The sequence below is a fragment of the Ambystoma mexicanum genome, chromosome 6q (assembly GCF_040938575.1).
Source record: "Ambystoma mexicanum isolate Mex_15411 chromosome 6q, UKY_AmexF1_1, whole genome shotgun sequence".
Classification (NCBI taxonomy): domain Eukaryota; kingdom Metazoa; phylum Chordata; class Amphibia; order Caudata; family Ambystomatidae; genus Ambystoma; species Ambystoma mexicanum.
In genome coordinates this window covers 792,425,639-792,451,268 of record NC_090937.1, presented here as the reverse complement: position 1 = coordinate 792,451,268, position 25,630 = coordinate 792,425,639, and the positions used below count along the sequence as shown (strand labels likewise).

The following is a 25,630-nucleotide window of genomic DNA, read 5'->3' as shown; positions in this document are numbered from 1 at the left end:
TTAGTGTGGCTTCTCATAAACCATTACAAATTGGTGGCTTGTCTGGGATTTGGATGGCTATTTTTGACTCATGACAAATGCAGTGTGACAGACTATTCATTTTGATGTAATTGCATTAAGGTGGAGGGAAAGTCATCTTTGCTGTGTTAAAGTTCTGCAGGTGCTTGAACCCCTGAGTTGCAGGGAGATGTATAGGTGAAAAATTAAGATTGAGTAACAAATTATGGTTGATTTGGCATTGTGAGAGGAAGTTAAATGGGAACGCAGTGATTTTTGCCCCGTGCAAAGGAAATTCTAAAATAAAATGTGCAACAGGGTCATCTTTTAAAATGAATGCAATTAAATTAAATGATACAATTGAATTAAATGATGCAAGGAGACACTTCCTTGTTAAGCTGTACATTCGTGGTGAGTGAACAGAGGGGGATAAAGGGAGCTGGCAAGCTAAGATGATGCAAGATGTCACAGCAGAAGTAATTGACATCTGGTGTGAAGGTGGGAAATGGCACAAAGCATTAGAGGCATTTTGTCAAATGGCTCAGCTCACAGCTTATCAATACATCTACCTGCAGTTAGTGGGAGAGCAAGTGCAGAAGAGTGAGGCCTCTGCGCGGAGTCAGATTGAGATTCAAAATGAGGCGCAGAAATAACTTAAACAGTTAGAAGATCAAGCACAGCAGAGACATATTTTCAAGTTAAAACAAGAGAGACTCGTGTAACAACTCAAATATGAGTTAAAAACCCAGCAGCAAGAGAGTGCAGAGCCTGAAACATAGTTTTCTATGCTGCAAGATGCACATACAGAGCATGCACACAATGTGAGCACACTGCAATATAAGCTAAAGTTTCACAATATGTATAATATAGGGCTGTCAGATGGCCTTATGGCCTTTCAATTACAAATAAAGGAGTTGTAAAATGAACACAGTCAGTTACTTATAAAAGGGGTGGATTCCCAAAAAGACTTTGATCACATATATTTAAGGTAGTTACTTTAAAACAACAGAAAGTTCATCTGGTGAAGGGAAATACCTCTTGAACCTGAGAATATTGACTTTGCACAGGAGGTGCATCAGTTGAACATGGATACAGAAAAGAGTCAGTCAGGTTCTCAGGAAATGACTGGAAATAGGCAAGAAAATATAGAACTCATGGAGTGTGTGAGGCAAGTGGAAGCAGACCTGGTACAGGTAGCACAGTATAGAAATGCACAAGAGAAAGAGATTGCCCTTTTGAAAGCAAAACACTTTCAACATGCGCGCTCAATGCAGGCCGCACAAAACAAAAATGAGTCAAATAAAAATGAAATCAGGGAACTGCAAGATCAATTAATGGCCCAGAGTAAAGTGCTCAAGGCCAATAAGACCTTGGTGTTAGAGTTAGAAAGACAGCTCTCTGAACACCAACAGGAAATAAGGACATAGAGAAGCAGGTGTATGAATTTGACAAAGGATATTGAAAATTACAAACAGGCATTGAGGCACCTTGACCAATCAAGTATGGGAAAGGGCCCTCTAATCCAGGGGTGATGCCCTCCCCATCAGGAACCTCATGTCACCACTTGGGTCGACTGTGACAGACCTTGTGCTTTCCACCTTTGAAGCCCAAGGAAACATGAGCCACCTAGACTTACCCGGGTCCTAGCCAGACTGATCAAAAAGCTAGTCCTTATCTGAGATGGATGAGTACTCACCTCTACCCCACCCGAGGAGAGGTGACTGGACCAGTGTGTCCTGGGAAGTCAAGAATAATCCAGTGAGTACTTCAGACCATGAAAACTCCCTTGATGAGAAAAAGAGGGAGTTCGACTTAAAAAACCTTTAAAAAATTTTGATTGCACAGAGACCACCTCGCTCGCTTCGCTGGAGTAGAACATTCAAAGCTTCAGCCCAGGAGGGGTATTTTAAAAACCTCCTTATATTTAATGAAAGAGGTGAATGTACCCAGACTATCTGGAAGGGGGAGACCTCATGGTTGAGTCAGTCTGAGAAAGAGACTGAGTATTATCCTGTGACAAAAGATGACTATAGCGGAAATTACCCAGAGAATTCACAGCAGCACAGGCAAGAAAAGTCCAGACCCTCCGGTTCCGGAAGGTATTCCAAGTCTCATAGACATAGGGAGCGCCTAGAAGATGGGGAATGGAATACTAATTGTAGCTCTGAGTCAGAAGGTGTATGGACTCAGGTGCAGAGAAAAAGGAAGATAGGGAAACAAAGAAAAGGTTTTGCCAAAGACTCATTTAGACAGATCAAGACCATAAAGAGCTTCATGACCCCATACCATAAAAACGCAAAGTATTCAGTATGGGAACATCTATAATTGGATGAACATTTGATATACAAAAATGAAGTAAATTGTATGGAGTTTGTGAAATGGACATTCTCTCCCGAGTACTCCAGTTTCTTTTTGGGACAGGAGGACCAGAATCATTATAAATGGTCCACCGATAAGGCAGCCATTTTGAAAATGTTCCACACATAGGAACCCACAAGAGGCCCATAATCCTGCATATAATATGCAATGTGGGGAGAATAATGCACTTATGGAGTTTGTGCCGGAGGTAAACTAGGCATTTTCTCAGACATCTTGGTTGCTTAACACAAATAGTAGGGAGTTGAAAACTATGTGCGCTCCCCGAATTCGTAATGACTCAGTTGGTGCGTGAATTCCATGAACACCTGACCCTGGATTGGGTGATTGAGCAGGCCACTAGGATCTGTGTGGTCCGGAAGCCCACTGAAACTAAAAACACCCCCAAAACCCTCAAACCATCTAACACCCCTCCTGCTGCAAAGGTGGCATAGGTAAAAACGACACCTCCATTGGATCTTGAGACCAGGGGGCCTAATAATACTCCTTCTGCCAACAAGCAGAATGAAAGGCAGACAAGACGCTCAGAATCAGCCCAAATGGAGGGTAGTCAGGCAGGTTCTCAGACCAATGACCCGTCTTTCCCTGCCACCCTAGGTACTGTATGAAACCTGAAGGGGTCTCCCTTGCTAGTTCCCCGAGATCTGTCATCCAGGTGGCCAGGACACGGCCATCGCTATTGGATCCAGTTCCTGGGGTGGACCAGTAAGGGAGGATCACCTGGATGGGGGGTCTTTGGGGAGTGGGAGTGGGACACCGACGGGTGAGATGCGGTATCCCTCTTCTTTCAACACCTTTTCCCCATCCTACCACGTAGGATATTCCAAAACTCTGCCCCCCCTTTTCTGAACCAAACACTTTCGTACAACACGAAAGACAATGGACTAACACCAGAGCTGTTTACCTGAGATGTCCCAATACAAGGGTCAGGCAATGTCAGGCAATTAACCAGAATCACACACTCCTGATGACACTTTCCCTTCCCCACAGGGATAAAAGGTGGCGCACGAGAGCACAGTATGAGCAAGGCAGACCGCATTACGTGAGAGCTAGCTCAGTATGGCAGTTCAAGAGGTGGAGAAAGACAGCAAATTCCCAGAGGGTGACAAGGAGAGAAGTGACCTTTCCCTTTCCGACCAAGGCCTGTGAAACCTCTGCAGAATGAATCATAAGACTGTGAACAATAGCCAGCGCGTGTTTCAGCAGATGTCAACGGTAACGGTATATGAGGCCCTCCTCCACTGATTACCAAGTTGGGGAAGACGGTTGTCTCTGTGGTACTAACCTTGACTCCAAAGAGAAAGAAAGCCAAGCGGTTCATTACAGCCGGTGAGTCGAGGGGAGAGTCGATAAGAAACCGAACTGTGTTGAACAAAAAGTAGCAAATGGCTAATGTGAACTGTGAAAGGCTTAAAGAGCTGGTGATAAAAAAAGGGGAAAACCAGCAGCAGAGGAGTGCTCAAGCAGGAAACTCTCTGCGATTACCCAATGGTAGAAACTGCCATAACCAGAAGACCTTGGGAAAAGACGAAAAGAGATTGAAGTAGTCATATAAGGGTCTTGCAAATTCTGCGGCACAGTCGAAAAGCTTTGACCGACAGATGTTTGTGAAGCTAAGGGAAATGAATCCCGATTGGTGAAATTAGCACATGAACAGTGTGTTGCAAAGGTTGGCAAGGGTGGACCCGGTGGAGGGATGCTAACAAGAAGGGGTGAAGCCTGAAGTTCCATGAACAGTGTGTTGACAGGAGTGAACCAGACCGAGGGATGTCCTCAGTGAATTGTTTGAAAAGACATTAAGATTCGTGAATACAAGAAGCTTTGTAGGACCGCGGGAAGTGGATTGTCCCCCTTAGCATTTGGTTCCAAGCCCGAAAGAGGGAGATCCAGGGGTGAAAAGTCATCATCCAAAGTCCATTTGGAAAGCTCTTTGTTTGTTTGCTTTGTTGTTGAATACATCAGGTCCTCGAAGGCAAGAGACTTTTTATCTGAAGAGACTTAACCATCGAAGAACTTGATATTTTATACAGAACTGTCAGCTCATGCTGGGAAAGCTCGAGTGCTTGCTGTGCTCAGGAGATCCAATTTGTCCCATGCGCAAAACATGGGGTAGGGAGACCCATGGCAATCACATCCTGACTTATTATTTGTGAACACTTCTTCCTTTATTGAAACCCCTATCCCACATTCTTTCAGAAATTAGTTGTAAGGATTTGGCAATCAGTTTCTTTTGCTATAGGGACTTTTTTCTTTGAAAAAACACGGCAAGGACTGCCTTTTTTTCATTTGATGGTTGAAGCTTGTTCACATCTTAGATTTAGCTTTAGGTTAGGAATTGTTCCACACTGCATTTTACAGTTTAATAAACACCCTTGAACTGTGATCACTTGTGTCTGACTTTAATGTTGCCTGTCTGTTTCCATTTCCTTCCCACTCTCCCCCTATCTATGTTTTAGCTCTTGCACTATCTGAAATGTTGTCAGGCCGAGTATGATATTTAATTTCACATCCTTACTGTAAGAATGTCATTGTATTTTCCCTTGTTCCCTCCCTTGCCTTGAAGCACTTTGAAACACATTGGCCCTCATTACGACCCTGGCGGAAATCGCGGTGCAAAATGCACCTTGGAGCACGGCGGAAAGCTGCCGATAGCGCCATGGGGGTTGGCGGATTTTCCGCCCCATTCCGACCTTGGCGGGGCGGTAAATCCCCATCCCCCATTTTACCCTTCCCCATTCCCATTTTTGCCCCATAGGGTATAATGGGAGTGGGGAAGGCGTTAATTACGCCACCTCAAAATACGGTGGCGTAATTAACGACAAGGTCCCGTAGCGCCATGGATTTCTCCGCCCGGAAAAACCAGGCGGAAAACGCTCCATGGCGCTACTGAATCTCGTAGTAGGGCGGACGGGTCCGCCGCGAATAACGCTGGCGTAAACCCACTCCGCCAGGGTCGTAATGAGGCCCATTGTGTACAGGTGCTATATAAATAAACTATCATATATCACATCACCATGAGTTCCTTACAGTACATGGGTACCAAACTAATTCTGGGGTATGTATGCACTCCCCAGGCCCAAGTGGTTGGGGGCAATCGGTACTGCCCCGGGAAACATCCCTCCAAACTTGCCTCAGGAAAGAAGTATCACTCCACCTCCCAATTTGAACATTGAACCCGGGAGAAGGAAGAGTCAGGATGGAAAATTATGGAGGAATCTTCCAGTACCCAAGCTAATCCGTGCAGCAGGTATGACTGGAGACCTCCCTACAACCTAGAAAAGGTCTCACAGTTAGAGCGCCAGGTCCAGCAACTGACCGACTACCTGGGGCACATTCTGAGGGCTCAGTCCAACTCGCAACCTAACCCTGCTTCCCAGAATGCCCCACCACTCAGGGCTGATGCCCAGGGGCGGGGGGATGATGGAAGGAAACATCTGTCAAACCACAGGTTCCTGAGGAGGTGGCCAGGGTGGAGGGGAGAGGCCAAGCCATAGAGGGAGCTTTATTTCTCACCCAGACAGAACCCCTAGAAACCGCTCAGCCTGAAAGTGACTCTTCTACCCACAAAATATTAGAACTCAAAGAGCAAAGGGTATGTAGGAGAGGCCAAAGAACAACCCACTTTGTGATGGAACTCCGGATCATCCACTTTGAAAGAGAAGAATCCCATGAGGATTCAAGTAAGGTAATCTCTTTCAGAAATTGTGGTATCCCTCCCAATGAAAAATGGATCCCAAGGGAACGTGAATTGGACTGGGGTGTATGGAAACTGATCTAGATCAAGAAACTATTCAACCCTAGAAATGTGAGCCATATAGAATAGAAACTGAGGGGTCCTTTCCCCAAACAGGTTCTGAGAACTGCCCCAGGAAAAGTGGGGACAGCAAAGAATTGTAGGAGAAAGAGGATATCCCAAATCTGCCCATTGTTAGTTGTAACATTTTCTTTACAGAGTCAAGCTGTTTGAAACAGAAAATCACCCAAGACCACATGGTGTTGGAGTTCAATATTAAGAAAATGACCCCCGGGATGTCAAATAACTCACACTTTCTTTGCACCATGGAGGATAAAGAAGGCAGATTGTATGCACCAGTAAAGGTGCAGTGTCAGTGTGAATGATCAGCTCCGGTGGATACTAGATCCCAAGCCACCCTCGTGTCCAAAAAGGCCTATGGCCACCTAGAATCAGGACAGGGGGAAGGCCACCAAATTCCCTTCACATCATGTCCCGTCCAACTCCAAATTTCTGACAGGTATGACAGGTCAGTTGAATGGACTGCAGAATTGTAAATTCAAATTGAGCGACATCTATTAAAACATCTGGTGATAGACGTGATTCCAGAGTGCACACCTTGTTTACTGGGGAACAATCTCTTGATGAGGTTATCACTTCCGATCGACTGTGTAAACAAGGTCCTCCGGACCGAGAATAACCGGCCTATAAAATTTAAAGGTAGTGCCAATTATGCAGGCATGAATAGTACCTGTCATTTAATTGATTGACTTTCTGAGAAAAGGAGAATTTAATTAAAAAAATAACCAAGTCCCAGACATCACTGTCATTCCTGTGGGATAAGAAACTAGTGATGGGAGGAACCCGTCTCCTTTCTTGAAAATCAACCTTCCTCCCAGTTTTAAGTGGCAGTCCGCACTGAGAGGGGATAAATTGAAATTTTACACATGTCCAAAATCAGAAGAAACCTTGAGTCCAATGAAACTTGACAAGGAAGAGCCCACTCAAACTATGACGGACATTCAGAAAAAGGGCAAACAGTTGTTTTTTTCCATTCAGTTAAATGAGGGGGAGGAACCGGAGCTTGCCAGAATATTCCTGAATAATGGAAGGAGCTTCATTAGTGAAGAATTATTCAGGAAACGGCCAAAATATCAGACCATTCCTGTATTTAAATTGATTGACAAATGGGACAAATGGCTAGCAGGTGTATGTTAAAAATGTCCATTGGCAACAAACGATTAGAGCATAATTATTGGGTCGTGAGAGATGTCCCTTCTGCCTTTAATATGGAATGTGACATTCTCAACCGATTTGCAATCAATTTGGACCTAATTAATAATAAAGCCTGGTCCCGACTGGGGAGTAACCCTGTGGTCTTTGACTGCCCAGTGAAGTGCATTTCCCCCCATGCAGATTTTATCATTGCACAGAAAGAGGACCAGGTCATTGGACAATTCTATCAACACGTCGAAGCCCACGTGAGGTTTGCTCTAACAGAGTTGGCTGGTACGAGTAAACAGGATCTCCGGGTGTTGATGATGTTTTCCAAGATGTTCCGGATCCAAGACGGTTTGTTGGTAAGGAGAGCCTTATCTGGCTGTGACCAGTGGGTGGTACTTACCTCATTGTGAAGCCTGATGTTGTACAAGGTCCATGGTACAACATAAGGCCTCCCCTACACTGCCCCACCTCATAAACCAACCAATGGATCAATGGGCAGAATTTGCAAATGGCTCCCCCCCACTGCAAGCCCGGTTTGTGCTTCCCAACTATTTAAACTGCCATAAAATGTAGCCTGCATGAAGGGTATTGAAAACAAAGTTTCCCCAGGTCTGCTGTCTCTGAGACAGAGTTCTGGCAGGCCAAATGCCCTAGCCAGTGAGTGACTGGAATCTGGGAGGGGCTGCAATCAAGGAAAGCAGTAACTCTGAAAAAGATACATGAACATAGAAGCTTTTCAGATTGAAATAGTGGTCCACTACAGATAAAAGGACAGGATGCCAGATGTCAGCAGTGCCTCGTGACCTCACAGGGTCATCATCTGACCTAGCTCATTATCTGAAGTGGGGGATCTCTATGTTGCCAAGGCCTCCCAAGAATTTTCCAACTGGCAGCCTATCAAATTCAAACAACAGAATGGCAAATGTCTGGAAGAAAGGAGAGAACATTTGCAGACATATGACGATTCCCCATTAGTCCAAATAGACTATCACAATTGTTGCATTTTCTCAGCAAGCACAAGTTACACTGCATGTATGCATGTTTCATTTTTTAGATAATTTCAAGGCGATTTGTTGAAATAAAATGTGTCCACCTGCGACTTAGGGAAATGTAATGGCAAGCTAAAATGTGTTTCTGGCTGCTCTGAAATTTTGGAATTGGCTTGATGGTGGAGGGTATAATTGGGTATGTGGAAAGTAATATGCATGTGCATAACTATTATACTTTTTGTAAAAACAGAAGAACATTTCTAAACACTCATGCACCATGGCCCAGGCCCGGCCATCATTTTATTCAATTTCCCATGATTAGCTAAATGGGAAACTATATACATTATGATAGTTACTAGTAAATCACAATGTTTTGCTACATAGCTACTTTTTGGCTAAAGTTGACATATGAGAAAATAAAAAGGAATTTCGAAGGGGAGTTGCAATATTTCTGTTCTAGACTCCTTGATCAATCAAAGGCACAGGAAAACTTGCAGGGTATGGCCCAACATTTATATCTTGATGGTGTCATCACTAGTATATAAGGTGATTGTAATAGGAGAGAAGGGGAGAGCTGCAAAAGATTACCATCTGACAGCTGCAAGGAAACACACAAGGAGATTGATGAAATTGCATCTGGGTGGAGCTGTCTATTGCTAGGGAGTCCTAAACCTGACTGGGCCCTATGGTGAAGAGCTGGCAGACATCCTTGAGAGTGGAGTGACCAGACTCCTGCCCTTTCTTCCTAGAGGGTCCTGAAATGCAGCTGGCTATCCTGAACTTTAAACAGAGGTTTTAAATGTAAGTAGAATTGAGCCATTTGAAATCAAAAGGTGGGGGAGTATGCTTACCTTAAATCCTTTCACTTTATAGTGGGCGGGGTGGGAGGCAAAACTGATCCTTAGTCTATTTAACTAAAAATATTAATTTAATGAATTCCCCATTTGGCCGAACACCACAGGGTGCGCTGTGGCCCATCGGTTTAATTCGGTAATCATATTAGTCTGGCTTCCCACACACAAGCCTTTAAGTGGAGGAAGGTCTGAAATCCAAAATTCCGAAATCATCCCAATTTTTTCTGTCCAGCTTCCCCAGCACAGGCTTTTAAATGGAGGGAGGTCTGAAATCCAAAATTCCTCGACATCATCCCACTCTTTCTGTCCAGCTTCCCCAACACAGGCCTTTAAGTAGAGGGGCTTCTGTGATCCATTATTCCTCAAAATCATCGTAATCCTTCTGTCCAGCTTCCGCATCACATGCCTTTAAGTGGCCGGGGGGGTCTGAAAATCCAAAGGTCCCAAATCACGGCTAAATCCCTCTGCATTTGTACAAATCTGTACCCCAAACTGGTATCACAGCACTGCATATGTAAATGTATTTTGTTCACTGACCAGTGTTGATTATTTCTTGACTGAAACTGGAATAAAGAAAAACAATTGTTATTTGTGTTTTTCTTAACCAAAGTCTGTTTATTTTTTGTGTAATACGAAGTTTAATTGTACGCCCCAAAGAAGGTGGGGTGTGTGGTTTTAGTGTGATCTCCATAATCTATTTTTCAAATAAATACAAATATATTTCCTGTACACCGGCCTGGTTCTTGGCTAATAGGTAGCTCAGGGAGAGGGACCCTAGGAGCATTATATAAGTCGGAAATAGGGCTGAATAAAGAACTGACCTTAAACAGTTTATTGCGTGACACCTGGCTTTAGAAGGGAAGGAATTTCCAGTTTTTAGGGTGGCCTCTCAATTAACCATTACACTTCTGTCACAGTGATTGGTTTCTATATACTAACATGCACTTTGTTTTGACTGTTCTTATGGTTACATTTTATGCAATGAATTTAATCACACGTGTTAAATAAAGCTAATAAATTGAATTGAATGGTATAAGGATGTAGAATTTACTAGATTGAAGCAGTCTTATCTTGCAGATATAGGGCCTGATTTACAAAACAATTTTCAATTGGACTTTCCCATGTTAAAACATGTTTGTAAATCAGGCCCATCGTTTTCTGAAGTGATTTTGGCTAATGGTCACATATATTGGCTATAGAAGGCTCCAGGAGGTCAGAATGAGCTGGCAGGAGATGCCTGTGATGAACGTAGGCCGGCACTGAGCATCTTCAGCAGGTGGATGGTTAACTTGCTCTGGTCAGATTTCTAGAAAATGTCAGCCAAGTGAGTTCTATGTGAAGTGTTGATCAACAAGTTTTCTAGGACCTGAGTAGGCATTGTCCATACTCGGAGCTTATGTTCTCCTCTTTGCAGAAAGTACAGGTTCAGTAAACACAAGCCCAAGCCGGAAGAACTGATTTTAGGGTTGAAAGAAAACTAATGTGTGATAACCGGCTTCTTTCTTCGGTGACTTCTAAAAGCAGTCAATCCAAACACCTCCTAGCAGGTAGGCATTCCAACTGGAAATCACATTTTATGTCAGGCAGAACAACTCCTCAGTCTGGTCCTGAAAATACATAGCTAATATTTTTGTAGTCCTCAGGTTGACCTTATTTAGGTAGTCAAGATAAAAGGGTCTGTGAGTTTCAGGCTCCTCTTTTGTAATGATACCATGTTAAGGATCTATTGTCTTTTCCGTGGTTATGCATGCCTCAAATCACAGAAAGGTTTCTTTGTTGTTAAGGAACACCCTTGCACCACTCTCCCGGAAATGTGACCTCATCTCCTGTTTTACAGTAAGAGATCCCATCTTGACAGGGCATTTGCTCTCTTCATTGTATTGGGTGCACCAACAGTGGTTGGGAATGGAGACATAGGTATCCTTAAACTTAGTGGAATAGAATATCCTAGTGGCCTGAGAGCTGTTTAAATGGCTGCTCAGGTGCTGAATGATACTCGACTCAGTAGAGCATCAATGCATCTCAATAGCCCTCTGCCATTTCTCTGCTGATTACAGGAGATGGCCACAAGAAACACTCTGTCTAATTCAAGAATACACATTCTGCTTTTTAATGCATAAAAGAATTACCATTTGAGTTCATGGGTCTTTGAAAGGAATATATAAATGCGGGAAAACCCACGGAATACCATCCCCTGATTGTCAATTTAGAGGGCTTAAATGTGAGGATGTATTGGTTTATGAAACTCACACTATCGTTCGTCACTCTTTAAAATGCTGCCCAGAACTACGCCTACGGGATAGTTCACAAAAAGAGGGAATTATTATTTTTGTTTTTATATATTACGTGAAAACAAATGGGGATGGGGTAAATCCAGGTCGTTCCTCCCCGTGAAAGATTGCAGTATACTCAGATATTACAGATATTTAGCTGAAGCCAGATGCAGATCACACATATCATTGGAAATGGCTGATACTGCTGGCGTTGGCTGTACATTTCTTCTCACTGAACCACATTACATTAACAGGGCCCAGGATGCTTCACACCTAGCACATCAATTCGGTCTTTGGCTGGAATTCATGGCTACGTGGCATTTTTAGGACCACTTTATCAGCCTCCCTGCTCAGCAATTATTTGAGTCCAGCCCATCTCTTTCATTTATGTTGTACTATTTAGGCCTCTACTTGCTGACAGCGTTGCATGATTCAGCAATGTGCAATGCCTTTCTTTGACCTACCCATGGCCACAAGTTCCAGGAATCATGAAGTGCCAAAGCTAGTGAACAAAGAGGATTTTAGAAAGGTGATTACGTTTGATCAATAGCAGACCATACCCAACACTGTTCATATTTAAATAATATACACTGGACAGAGAATAACGCTTACGTACTGTCAACTGTAGAAGTGATAATAACTCACATATCCCATGCACATTACAAGCACAAACACTCACACAAAGCTGTCTTGAATACAATATTGCATATGGTACAGCAGAAATGATTAAATAAACAGTGGGTCTCCTTAGAAGTTGGTCATTGAGGGTAAAATGCAGCAGTATTACCATATACCGCCTCATTACCACACCACCCAGCTACAAGTTTGGCAGAAGGTTGGAGGGTTCACAACTAACAATTTCACCCCTCTGCATACACCTCTCAAACACAAACCAAACACAACCACAACCCTATAGCACAACGAACTGCACAAACCTTACAACATTGCAACAACAAACAAACCACACATAGACCCGTACAACAGCGCACGGCGGCTACCGACCAGAAAGCACCCCAAGCCCAGCGAACGGTGTTAACCGTTTTGAGGCTGCCAACCGCACATCACTGCTCTCTTGCACATTTCCCGCTTGTTCCCACTAACTCACACCCCCTTCCCTTTTTCAGAGCCGCCAGAGCGTCAGGGGACCACTCCGGTGGTGATAGTGCACGGTACAATTACCTTTAACATTAAAATTAACCAGCTATGAGCTGGCGGTAAATCTACAAACTGTCTGACAGATTTCGGTGAAAATACTGCAGGAGAATTACCGCATGACGGAATTCGGCCAAAATGTCACATTGACTCCTATGGACTCCAAATAAACAGGAATTTACACATCCATCACCACTGGTAATCCAGCGGAAATACCACCAGACCAAGTGGCAGTAACAGTAATTGCATTTGGTGGTATCTTGGGAGATTTACTGCTGATATACCACCAAACCTATACTCAGGCCCATTGTGAGGAAAACGCAATATTCAATTCGATAATTCTACATCTTCCCTGCAAATTCAAAGTGTAAATTGATAACTCACAGCTGATGTGTGCATGTGCTGATAATTTCTCACCCTAAAAGAAAAATATTGAAAGTGTAATTTAATTTCTTATTTCAAAATACATCGAGTGTTTTCAATTTTGACATGACCCTTAAGAAGATAGTTGAGGGAGACATAACATATCCATTTCTTCCTCCTAATTGATTGTGCTCAAATATGGAGGACTCAATATATTTAAAACAATGTGTTCAGTAACAATGGCCCATAGTACACCCTTGTTCCGATGCTATGATGTCCTATGCCATTCTCCTTCTCATGCTTACTAGGAATCTTAAATTAAATAATGTTTTTTTAACAGAATTACTATCTAATTACTAAATAAATAAATAAATAAATAAATAAATTAAAAATACCTTCTGATAGGTTTCTTAACACAACCAAGCGCAATACATAAAATGTGAACATTTGGTATATGTGATTCATGTCATTAACCTCCAACAGACTGTTCCACATCGCATTTATGTCATCACAATCTATCATGTTGTTATATGCTTTCATGCGCATCACTCTCATAATATTTAAACTATTGCAGTGGCACATTATGTGTTCTGCAGATTCAGTTACAAACTCACCACATAGTCTGCACCATCGATCTGCTCTGTTATGCCCAGTTTAGCGTTATAATCTCTAGAACTTCTGAGACATTAAACTTTAAGAGAAGGTACTGCATTACTGTGGCAGTGTTAGGATAGGCCGCAATGTATTTTGGGGCCATGTTTCGCTTTAGCAAGTTTTGAATTAAAAACACCACTAATAACAATTGTTGACTAACGAAAATCATTTTCCTTCCCCCAGGAAGCGTATCTTTTTCTTTATCCATCTTTTTAGGATGGTTGGGGTGTGTTTTATGTGTTCTTGTTCGAATTCTTTTAACCATTTATTATGTTTAGCACACATTTTTCCAAGCTCTCCAAAACTTTCAAATTTTTGTATTCCTGAAATACATCAATCAGTACAGCGCCATTTTTCAATGTTCTCATATTCTCGTAGCTCATGGTTAATTTGTACTTCACTATGTCCGATAATCGCATCATGTCAAATTCTAATAGTAGAAATTCTATTCGGAGTGTTTTAGGCATTCTAAATAAGACGCACAGGATTTTTGACTCAAGCTTGTTCAGCGGCACTATGTGTTTTGTTCCCCAAACTTCAACTCCATGTAACATGCAAGGTATGATCTTAGCTGTATATAATAACAGAATGGTCTTGACAGAACAACCACCTTGGTTCCCAATAAAATGACACAATGTATGGGTCATTTTCATGCACTTTGGGCCTCATTACAAGTATTGCGGAATGGGTTAACGGGCGCCGCTAATGGTGGCGGTGCTGTTAAACCCATTCCGCAATATTACGAGGTCCCCTCGCGGGACCCGATGTGGAGGTCTGGTTTTACCAGACGTCCAGAGCGGGTCCCGTGAGGGGACCAGGGAGCTAACAACAGGCCGGTCGTAATCGGCCAGTTGTTAGCTCCCGCACCCATTTCCATTGAGCCCTATGGGGGCTCAAATGGGAATGGGGAAGGTCCGGGCCCGGGTTCCCTGAAGGAGGAATTATCGGGCCCTCCAAACTCGGAATGGCCCGGTAATTCCCCATTCAGGGAACCCGGACCCGATTTTGGAGGCAGCAATGGCGCAATTAGCGCCAATGGATACCTCAAAAGTCATAATGAGGTCCTTTGTCTTGTTTTCCTCCCTTTGTGTGGTCCATGTTAGCTTCTTACCAATATAGACACCCAGATATTTATAGCCGTCTACAATTTCTACATCATTTTCATTAATGTTCCATCTCATTCAATTCGATTTTTTTGGTTTTTACTTTACCCATAAATGCCACTATTTTGGTCTTGCCAATATTGATACTCAGAATGTTCTCATATTTGCCCAGCATATCGAGTTTAGACTGTCAACCCTTTGGGGTATTGTCCAACAACAGCAAATCGTCTGCATAAGCAAGCCAATTTATTTTCAGGGTAATTACCTATCTTAACTGTACGCGTTTCTATACTATTCACAGCCACTGCCACATCTACCCGATGTAGATAAAATAGGATTGATGCATACATTTCTGGCTTAAAAATGGTATGGTATGTTTATCCTGTTTTGTGATAAAACCGCTTTTAAAATGCATTTTAGGGGGTCATTACGAGGTAGGAGGTAACCATGCCTCTATTAGCGGCATGGCTACCCCTTACAGGGTACTGGGTCCGGGTTCCTTGAATGAGGAATTACCGGGCCAATCCTCATTCAAGGAGCCCATCCCCATTCCCATTTCAGCCCCCATAGGGCTCAATGGGAATGGGGAGGGTGCTAACAATGGGCCCGTTAATAACGTGCCGGTTGTTAGCGCCCTGGTCTGCTCGCGGGACCCGCTAAGGAAGCCTGGTTTTACCAGGCATCCTTAGCGGGTCCCGCAAGCAGAACTCGTAATGAGGCGGTAAGGGGTTGACATCTCCGGCACCTTTACCAGCACCGTTAACCCCTTACCGCCAGGGTCGGAATGACACCCTTAGGGTTCCTAAGGCTTTCCTTCGGTGAATGTACACAGGTGCATGTGGGTCCTAAGTTCAATTTGAGATCATGACACAGGAGCACGTTGTTCGTTGCATTTTTCTCCATGCATGTCCTGTTTGGAATCCCTATGATCCACTAATGGGACTTGTCTGCAAGAGGAGGATGGGCTTCATGCGCAAGGGACTTGCAGCACGCACAGCCGTGCATATGCAAGTGCCGTGAACACCCTAGCAGACTCACATATGCATTGACCAAGAACACTTGGGTGTAGGATTGGGGGCCAGTTTCCATCCAGTTGGGTACTGGATTGGCAGTGATTGGTCTACTGCAGGGTTGGTAATGTCAACACATGATAGAAGGATATGTGCATTGCTGTACGGGGCACTGCATGGAGAGTTCTATAAAGACCCCCTTCTACAATGCACTTTCCCTCCACACATAGCGCCACGTGCAGGGTCAACTGCTTCGGGAAGAGGGCATCTTGGAGTGCTTTATCAGAATAAGGGGTGCAGTTACAGTGCGTCCCCCACTCCCTCTGTACCCTTCACACATTGTGCCCGGGCATAAAACTGAAAGCATGAATTTACCCATGCAGCTTTCTTTTTGAGAATTAACACACGTGAACATGTGTGTGCAGTTTTATTTTTCCAACACTTGAAGACATGTTTTGGGAAGCGAGCTCTTAGACTCGCCACGTGATTCCTTTCAAGCAGTACTTCACAGCTGATGTATCTACTTTGTTATGGTGAATAGATGTAAAGTTGAGCAATGCACCTGGACAGTGGCTAAGCACTTTATCATATTTCCAAAGCAAGCTAAAGAGATAATACAAGCTAGGAGGCCAATTACTGTGCAGGCAGGCGTTTCTCACCTTTGAAGAAGGCTCAGCGGGGTTCTCCCATCTCTTCACTCTGACGGTAAATTGCATATTTAGCATCGTCATGATCCCACTAAACGTGCAGCCTATTTTGGGTGAAAGGATTTCGAAAAACTCTTCAAAGCCAGTCTTTCCGGGAAAGTCTCTCTTGTTCAAGAGCCTTTTGATGCCATTGCCGATCTGCAGCACCGCCATGTCCTTGTCGAACATGAAATGGAAAGGGAAGGTCTTGCAGAACAAGGAGACGGGGATCACAACCGAGGACTGCGGCTTGCAGGGGGACAAGGAAGGCTTCGAGTTCTTCATGTGCACCGAATAGAGCAAGTAGGGCTGGTTAATAAATTCGCCGCCGCCGTCGTTCTGGAAGCAAGATGGCACCCACCTCACTTCCACTTCAGTCTGGTACAGCAGGTGCGCTGCTGCTTTGATAATGCCGGGGAAGATCAATGCTGTTGTTTTCTTTGGGAAAAAGTAGTACACATTTAGGAAGTCCTGGTCCTTTTCCAGACAAAGTATGGAAGCATCGTCGAGCGTGCCTCCCTCCTCCGCGCCCCGCCCTTGGCCACTCTGCTTTAAGTGCGTAGTAAAACTGTTCAGGAAATCCTTCAAGCTGCCCCCGACAACTTCCAAGACATGTTGGTCTTCTTCATAGCACATGTTGAAGAGCTCTTCCCCTAGAGTGTCCTTCACCATTTCCACGGGCACTCCTGAAAATACAGAGGCACATGATAACACAGTCCAAAAACAAGGCAAACATTCAGCACAATTAGAGAAGGCATAATTACATCAGCTTCAGAAAAAGGAGAAAGATTTCAACTGGACAATTGAAAAAAAAAAAAACATTTTAAGCAACTTCATTTTTAGAGAGACATTTTGTAGAATTCTTTTTCTCGGCCACTTGCTATGATCCTTGTAGAAATTATGTTAGAGGGCCCCTATGTGTGTAAATAGGAATCTTCAGAATTTGATAGTAGCGGAGCCCTACAATGTTATCAGAGCCATTCCACCAAAAACAAACATTGGCGAAGCCAAAGGTTTTGGCTTATGTATATGCATGGTTTTGGTATTTGCGATTCACTGACATAATAATGCTACCATGCAACAGCTGGAAAATAGTTTGATTTATTGTATTTATTTTATCCTTTATAGTGCAAACCTAGCTCGAGAGCAGCAGTTCACTTTAGGTTTGGAAGCCAGCACTGGGCATAGTGTTTTTGGACATTAGCGCAGTACTGTTGGCAGAAGGCTGGAAACAAGTGTATTTAGTCATATGCGAGGTATTTATGAAAGTGCCATGTTTGTAGTGCTTTGCGTAAATGGAAGATGGAGTGGGTGTTCCGAGCCTGCAGCAGAATAATGTTCCAGAGTGGCGGGTCATGGCGGGAGAAGGACTGGCAGCTGAATTTCTCTTTGCAGTCCTAGCATTGACTCCAACCTTTTGGCTGATTTGCTACAGGGGGCGTGACAGCCTCCAAAGGTGTGGAGCTTAGTGTGATTAGTTTGGCCTAGGATATCAGTGCCTGACAAATGCTTATTTATGCCTACACAAAGACAAATTATTTGGCTTTTCCTATGTTTGTTTTCAACAGGACTTTAGTGCACGGAACAGATGTGAGGACACTCATATTGCTTACAAATCAAGTGGTTGAATGCATGCTTGGTTAAGACATGTTGATAAACCAGTAGCACATAAACAGCTGCCATTCATTATCTTCCTTCTATAGCTATTCACATGCATTCATCTTACATGGCCAAACGGAAACACTTTTTGCTCCCGGTACATTTTATCACATTAAGTACAGATAAGAGACATCGATTAAGTGAACATGTACAGATATTTTGACAGCACATTCACTTTTTTCATATTAAATTCTTATTGCAAACATCAATTTCATAATGTTGCCTGCATGTTCAAAATATTACATGCTTGCCTATTGGATAATCACTGTTGATGCCTGAGAAAATTAAAGGATATTCCCTGCGCAGAAGAGCGAGGATAAATAGTGTTAAGAAAGCGCCTTATAAGAGAGACGTAAATAAAAACAAAAACTTGCAGGCTGATATGGATACTGTTCCCAATAAAGAAAGTAGTAATATTGGTACAGGTATAGCATCCGCCCCTTCTAATGCCTTTTGGTGGAGAACAGCAAGATCACTGATTTCTTTGCGGTTCGAAATATTAAACCCGAGGGGGGACTGTGAATGATACTATTAACTGTCCTCTAGCGGATAGTCTAATTATGTTAACTGATCCTGTTGTGATGACCCATTCAATACAACTCTCTGAGGAAAGCATATCTCCATTCCTTGTGGATAACAATTCCTGTTTTAATTAATTTACAAAGAGAATCGATAGGGAGAGCGCACCTAACTCCTCCTGATTTACATGATGGTGTGCCAAATGAGTGTACGTATGTTAATTTATCAAAATCATCTATCTTGGTGAAAATCGCAGAAGAACTTAGTGAGGAAGGTGGGCTCTTGAGTTTTATGGCCCGCTCTGTTAGTGTATCTGAACTTGGTCAAACGGATTTCGGTGAAGTCTTGATGATTGTCAAGTTGTTATTTACTTTGTGTATGTCTATGCCAGAAAACAGAAATAATGCTGTAATGTTGTTGCTAGTTTGTTGATATTGCACTTGAAAATGCTACAATGGAAGAAGATCCTATGCCGCTTATGGAGGGTACCCTTTTTAATGAGTTAGAAAAGGCTGAATGGAGAAGGGATGAATGCGTCTATACAATCTGTGGCAGTGAATGACATTGAGGATGATGTGGTGGTAATACACTCATCTGGTATTCAATAAGATCCTGTGGCGAATAAAACTAATGTTCGCTAGAAAAACATCAAGAGAAAGTTACGTAAGAGACTTAAAAGGAAAACTAAGAGGAAGAGTATGCAGGGAGTCTTGAATATTGTAGAAGAAACCTTGCCACCAGTAAAGGCAAAAAGGATGGTTGAGTCAGTTAAAGTAGCCCTGCCTTAAGTGTATTAGGACATGTGTTCCCTTTGCCATGAGTGCCATGACCACCCAACGTTTGTTGCCCATAACCCCCAGGCCAATCCAGTGACCCGAACACCTACATCACAATCTGCTTGGGTGCAACCCAGGTGAAGTCAGGAAAAGTCTGCTTCTGGTGTCTGTAGCGATTTTGAGACCTGGTGACTACTATGTTTGTTACGGAATGAGTTAACTTCTTGCCATACCAACCCGTTTGTGAGGGCTGCACATTGACTGTCACCTGCTGTTCTGCTGTACAGCCTTCAAATTGGCAGCCCGCTCCTCTGGTGTTCTGCTGTCGTTCCCATTGCAATGACCGCGATGACCGTGTGACGTTTGTTGCTGCGCCCCCCACCTAGGCCAGTCCAGTGGCCCGGACACCTACATCACATCCTGCCTGGGCAAAGCTGTGACGAAGTCAGGCAAAGTCTGCCTCTACTCTCTGCGGCTGTCTGTGGATTGGAGCAGTTTACCGCAGATATTTTCACCTTATTTGCGTGGCTCATACTTATAGTCCAGATGCAGCATCTGGCAGCCTTATATGCTTTTCCACCGCCAGCACACCCAGCACCTTCATTTGCTGGTTTTCTTTTCTGTTCCATTCTTGTGCTGGATCTACTTTAACCCGTTTTTTTTGTCTTTCTCTTTACTGACCTCATGCCGCCTGCAGTTTGTCTACCTACTTAACACCTTACTTTCTCGAGGAACTATGCGATTCTTATTTATCCTCCTTGCACATCTCATATTACTTCCATTAATCTAGGCTTATGAATGTCATATCTCTTTTTATTAAGTCATCTTCTGTACTAGAGCTATTCTTAAGACTAAACCTCTATTTTCTCTGTATTGCTGAAACTTGGATTTCTTCCTGCAATACTGCTATTTCTGTTTCCTTTTCTATTTCTCGTATTTATTTTGTCATACCCGTCTTTCTGCTCATGGCGTGTGTATTGGCATTTTATATCGCTCTTCATTTGTAACTGCTCCTATCTTAACTTTACCAAGCTTTTCCTCATTCGAATTCTCATATCATGACTTTCCTAAACCCTATCCCATTTCGTTTCTACTGTTTTACTGTCCTCCTGGATCTGTTGTCTCATTTTGTGAAGACGTCGACACCCTTCTTTCTTTTAACATTCCCTCTTCTACTCCTCTTATATTCTTCGAAGACTTGAATCTCCATCTTTCTTCCATTTACTCTACGCTTCCAGTGCTTGCAATTCTTGATTCCTACTTTCTTTCTCCTCTCTCTACCCCTCCCTCTCATATTTCTGGTTCTTATCTAGATTTGATTTTTACTTCTTCTCTTTCTACATCTTGTGTCCCATCACTTCCTGTTTATCTTTCTGACCACCATCTTCTCTCTGTTTCAATTCTCCCAACACCTCCTTCTCCTTATCCATCATATCGTCGGTGTGATCTTCTCAATTTTAATACCGGACTTTTTATCTCTTCATGTATCGCTGCTTTACCCTCCCATTCTTCCTTTGCTACCTTGTCTGCTGATGAGGACACTGCTACTTGTTCTTCTTTGCTATCCTCCTCCTTAGATGTTCTTTACAAGGCTTCAGTTATTTACCCTTCTCGCAAACCCCCACAGCCTTAGCTAGCTCCTACCTTCGCTCTATGTTTTGGGTTCACTGCCGTCTTGAATACGTTTCACTTAAGTCCAAGACTGTGGGTGATTATAGTTGATATTCCTCTAATCATGATTTTTATGATGACTGTTTGCTTTCAGCTGAATGTTTTTATTTCTCTGATCTCTTGCACACACAATCAACTTATCCTAGATGTCTTTTTCAAACCCTTTCGCCCCTTCTTGTTCCTCCCACCCCTGACTGCTCTAGCAGTTCCACTCTCTCAACATCTGATTTTGCCCTATTCTGCTCTTCAAAGGTGGCCTCCCTTCGTTCTGCCATTGGATATTTCTCATTGCAGCCAACACCTGTTACGTTTACCTAATTTTCTACTGCATCTATTTCTTGTTTCACTCCAATCACTAGCAATGAGACTTTTCTTTTATTGGCTCAGGCTCACCCAACTGCTTCTTCCTCTGATGCTATTCCCACATTGCTTATTCCTAAAGTCTATCCTTCTCTTGTTTCTTATCTCACCGCTTTCTTCAATATTTGTCTTTTGACTTCGACCTTTCCGTTCTCCTTTAAACATGCTTCGATCATTCCACCAATCTTAAGGAAACCATCTGCTGACTCCTCGCTTGCTTCTAATTTTCATCCTATTTCTTTATTGCCCTGTCTTTCTAAAATACACAAATGTCTTGTCCATTCTCAAGTCTCCACTTTTGTATCTAATACTTCTATTCCTCCCCGCTTTCAGTCGGGATTTCGTCCTTTCCACTATAGTGAAACAGCTTTTCTTTCTGTTCTTAATTTCTTATTTACAGAACGCTATTCTAAACACTCTTCTCTTCTCATTTTATTAGATCTATCTGCAGTGTTCGCCACTGTTGATCACCCTCTCTTACTGGCCTCCCTTTCCTCTTTTGGCTTTACTGGTTATGTCCTTTCTTGATTCAGGTCATACCTGTCCCAAAGGACATGTTCTGTTTCCTGGGCTGGGACATCATCTGACACGCTCCCGCTTGTCCACAATGTCCCTCAAGGCTCAGTTCCAGGTCCTTTTCTTTTCTCCCTTTATACCTCCCCACTGGCTGAGGTTATCTCCTCCTATGGTCTGTCACCTCACTTCATGCTCACGATACTCAACTCTTTCTGTCTTTTTCATCCTTTACTACTGATATACACCAAAGACTGGGTGTTTAGAACGCTGTATTATAAAACAGTGGGTTTCAACAAATTAATAATAAGATCAGAACCTTGTTGCTAATGTCAAGAGGATTTGCTCAATAAGTTGAATAAAAGAGTTAAGAGAGCATCCTGAAGTGTTAGGAGTTCTCTATTTAGTACCCAACGGAAGTGCTAAATGTTGCACAGGGTCATACTCTGATTAAATTAATAAGTGTGCATTTTTAATTAGTGAAAATATTTTCTTGCACTTTATGAGATATACCTGCACATATCACAATGTATGAAATGATGTGCATTGTCTTTTTAAATTTGATGTCATTTTTTTTATTCAAACGGACTAATACAATTGTTTATATATAAAATGTTTACTTGTGTGAAGATACAGCCCCACATTTGTTAGTGGACTGAGGGAAGGTGTTTTTGTCCACCTGTAGGGATCACAACATGAAGACCATGAGATTCTTAAGTTTTGAAGTATTTCGCAAGCTGGTATTTGGGGACAAATCTCAGAGCCGTTAAAATTATTCCCCTTTGTCTCTCATTTATTTTGTGATTCACAAAAGACCGACCACATGTCTATCAGCTATCAAATCTTGGATGTCGGCTCATTTTCTTGCCCTTAATGTGGTTAAAACAGAGGTCCCTTTCTTTCCTGATAACACAATTCCTTCTCCCCTACCTCCCCATTTATCTTCTTTCCCCATCTCAGCTTCCCATCACTCCCACTGCTTGTGATCTGGGACTCTATTTAGGCACTGCTTTATCTTTTAATCATCACATTTTTCTAACTTCACGTACCTGTCGCTACCACTTATATAATATGCCGAAAGCTTGTCCTTTCTTGACTTTTAACACTACAAAACTCTTAATATCTTCCTTAATTCTCTCATGACTTTTCTATTGTTCTACTGCTCTTTTTGGTCTTCCACTTACCTTTCTTGCACCCCTGAAATCTGTTTTCAATGCTTCTATTCAGCTACTCTTTCTTCTTCCTCCACATGACTTTATCTCTTCTTCTCTCTCTACTCTTGGATGGCTCTCTTTCCAGTTCCAGCTCAAATTCAATTTTCTGTGTCTTGTCTTTAAATCTCTTTATAGTCTTGCACCTGATTATCTTTCCCCTTTGGTTTCATTATATGCTCCTTCTCGCTTTTTCCGTTCTTGATCTCAATTTGTTCTTGTAGTTCCACATCCTCCATGTGCCCAGGAGGATGTTACAATTGGAGGGTGGGGGAGATAGAGATTGTGATATCAAGTCTGATGATACCCTGCTGTTTGTATCTACCTTGGAGCTGAATATGGATTTGCATGTGAAAACATGTAATAATGTGTTTTGTACTGAAATTTCTGCCACTTCCAGTTGTTCATTTCTTAACAGAAATTGCCTTTTACAACAGATCCATTGCTTTCCTCAGCTCCCCTCTATTACCAGTAAGGACATTTGGTTGGTTAGGAGGCAACAAATGTCAAATTGGTCTCTTGTGCATTTCATATCACCAGTAAAAGAAGATGTGGTATTATCTTATTCTCAAGAATTTTTAAAACTGGATTTTGAATGGGAGACTTTCAGTGATAAAAATCAATCTGACCCAATTGAGCAGTCTTGTATTCAAACGGAAGCGAAGCAAGAACAAAAAGAGTTGGAGGAACAACTTGATGTAATGAGGACATTGATTGACCAAGTGAAGACTAAGGAGTATAGAAAGTGACCTTCATATAGAGATGAGAACCATAATGAGATTGTGCGGATACGATCTGGTTATCTTCTGCCACTTGAGAAAATATGTATTATTGCAAATTTAAATACTAAATATAAGAACTGGGTCAGGCAACATAAAACATCTATGAGAAGTGCCCATTGGCATGTTGTGTATCTTGCTTTGCGTGACAAAGATGGTGGGAAATAGTGATAATATTATGGTAAACACATTATGCCAAATGGTGTGAGAGAGATTCATACTATTACACTACTATTGGAACGCAGGTGGTGAAGTTTCGTGTAATGGAACATCTGATAAGATTGTGCAATTCATTTCCAGAGAGATCTCATCTTGATTTGATTTTGAGCAAGATGAAATCATCAATAAATTAAAGGCCTCTCCAGCTGTTGTTCCAGATGGGATTGCAAATGTGGTCTTTAAAAGTAATCATGAACTCTGGGCTACTTTATTGATGCTCATCTACCACAATATTATAAATCCTGGAAAAATACCAATGAGTTGGAAAAAGGACATTTTATTACCAGTGTTTAAAAATGGAGACAGCTCTAATTCAGAAAATTACTGTTTATTGGCATTGTCCGACTCCATCTAAAAAAAACTCCAAAATTTTAGTGCAGTTGAATGCCTGGGCTGTCGAGAAAAACATCTTAAAGCCTCAAAAGATGGAATTTTGAAAAGGCTTTTGTGTGGTAGATAATATTTGGATTATTGTGCAGCTGTCATGATGCCTGCCCCCGGAAGACAAGACCAGGCCCAGCAGCCCCGGAAGCAGGCATCATGCCACTGGGAGCATGCCCAAAAGCCCCAGTTAGGGGCTGTTTGGGTGCAGTCCTGGCCTATGGCGCCAGGCTCATAAAGATAAAGTCAGTCCTGGCGCCATGGGCGCCAGGCTCATTATTGATAAGTTACCTGAAGCAGACCATGCTGCATACTCACCTGAGGCAGACCATGCTGCATGAAGACTCAATCCAAATGAGGCTTAGGAGGGACTATTTTACTGAAGGGACTATTTTGTTACTTGGGTGGGGCTGTGGAAGAATATTTACCTGGATCTTCTTCCAAGGCTATTTAAACAACGCCCGGACAGCCACACGTGCTTCGCGTTATTCTGCTTGCTGCAGAGTAACGCTCACTGTGTTTTCAGCAGCTCCAGTCTTCAGCCACGCCCGCTTCAGTCCTGGGACTCCTGAAACAAGAAGAAAAGAAGGATAAAGGTTAGAACAGGAGTTTTAACTTTAATCGTTACCTGAATCCTGATGCATTTTGCCACGGAGCTGAAAGACAGAAGTCTTTGAAGCATTGCTTCGCATTCCTACGGCGCCGCGCTGAACTCACCAGCTTGGTGGTACTTCAGCATTCCATCACGCTCTCTCCATCTCGCGGCCGCCCTCCGACACCTAAGGAGACAAAGACAGCAAGGTGAGCAAGGGGACTCTCTAAGGCTATACAAGCTACCCCCAAGGACTTACCTGATTTACCACAGGGGGTACTCACCTCATCTCGGGTCGGCGCAGTCAACTCTGCTTCATCGCCGTACCCCGGCCCCTAAGGGGAAAACCACAATAGACTTACCTGAATCTTACCAATTGCCATTTGGAAATCTTCGAGTGGATTAATCGGCAACCTGCAAGGAATCGGACAGAGTGAAGATGAGACATTTGAACTCTTATGAACAATTGGACTTTAGAGTCAATACTGGAACTCACCAATTCCTCTACGCCAGTGAAGTAACTGGTCATCAATGCG

The 25,630-nt window shown here is 42.8% G+C and overlaps 1 protein-coding gene across 1 annotated transcript in view; it reads right to left on the bottom strand.

Moving 5' to 3' along the window:
• GUCY1A1 (guanylate cyclase 1 soluble subunit alpha 1) overlaps window positions 1-25,630 on the bottom strand; it is a 545,497-nt gene that overhangs the window by 184,982 nt on the left and 334,885 nt on the right. The window contains exon 5 of the mRNA XM_069631322.1: window positions 16,388-17,100. Within this exon, the coding sequence (XP_069487423.1) occupies window positions 16,388-17,100 (713 nt within the window). The remainder of the gene's footprint in view (window positions 1-16,387; window positions 17,101-25,630) is intronic.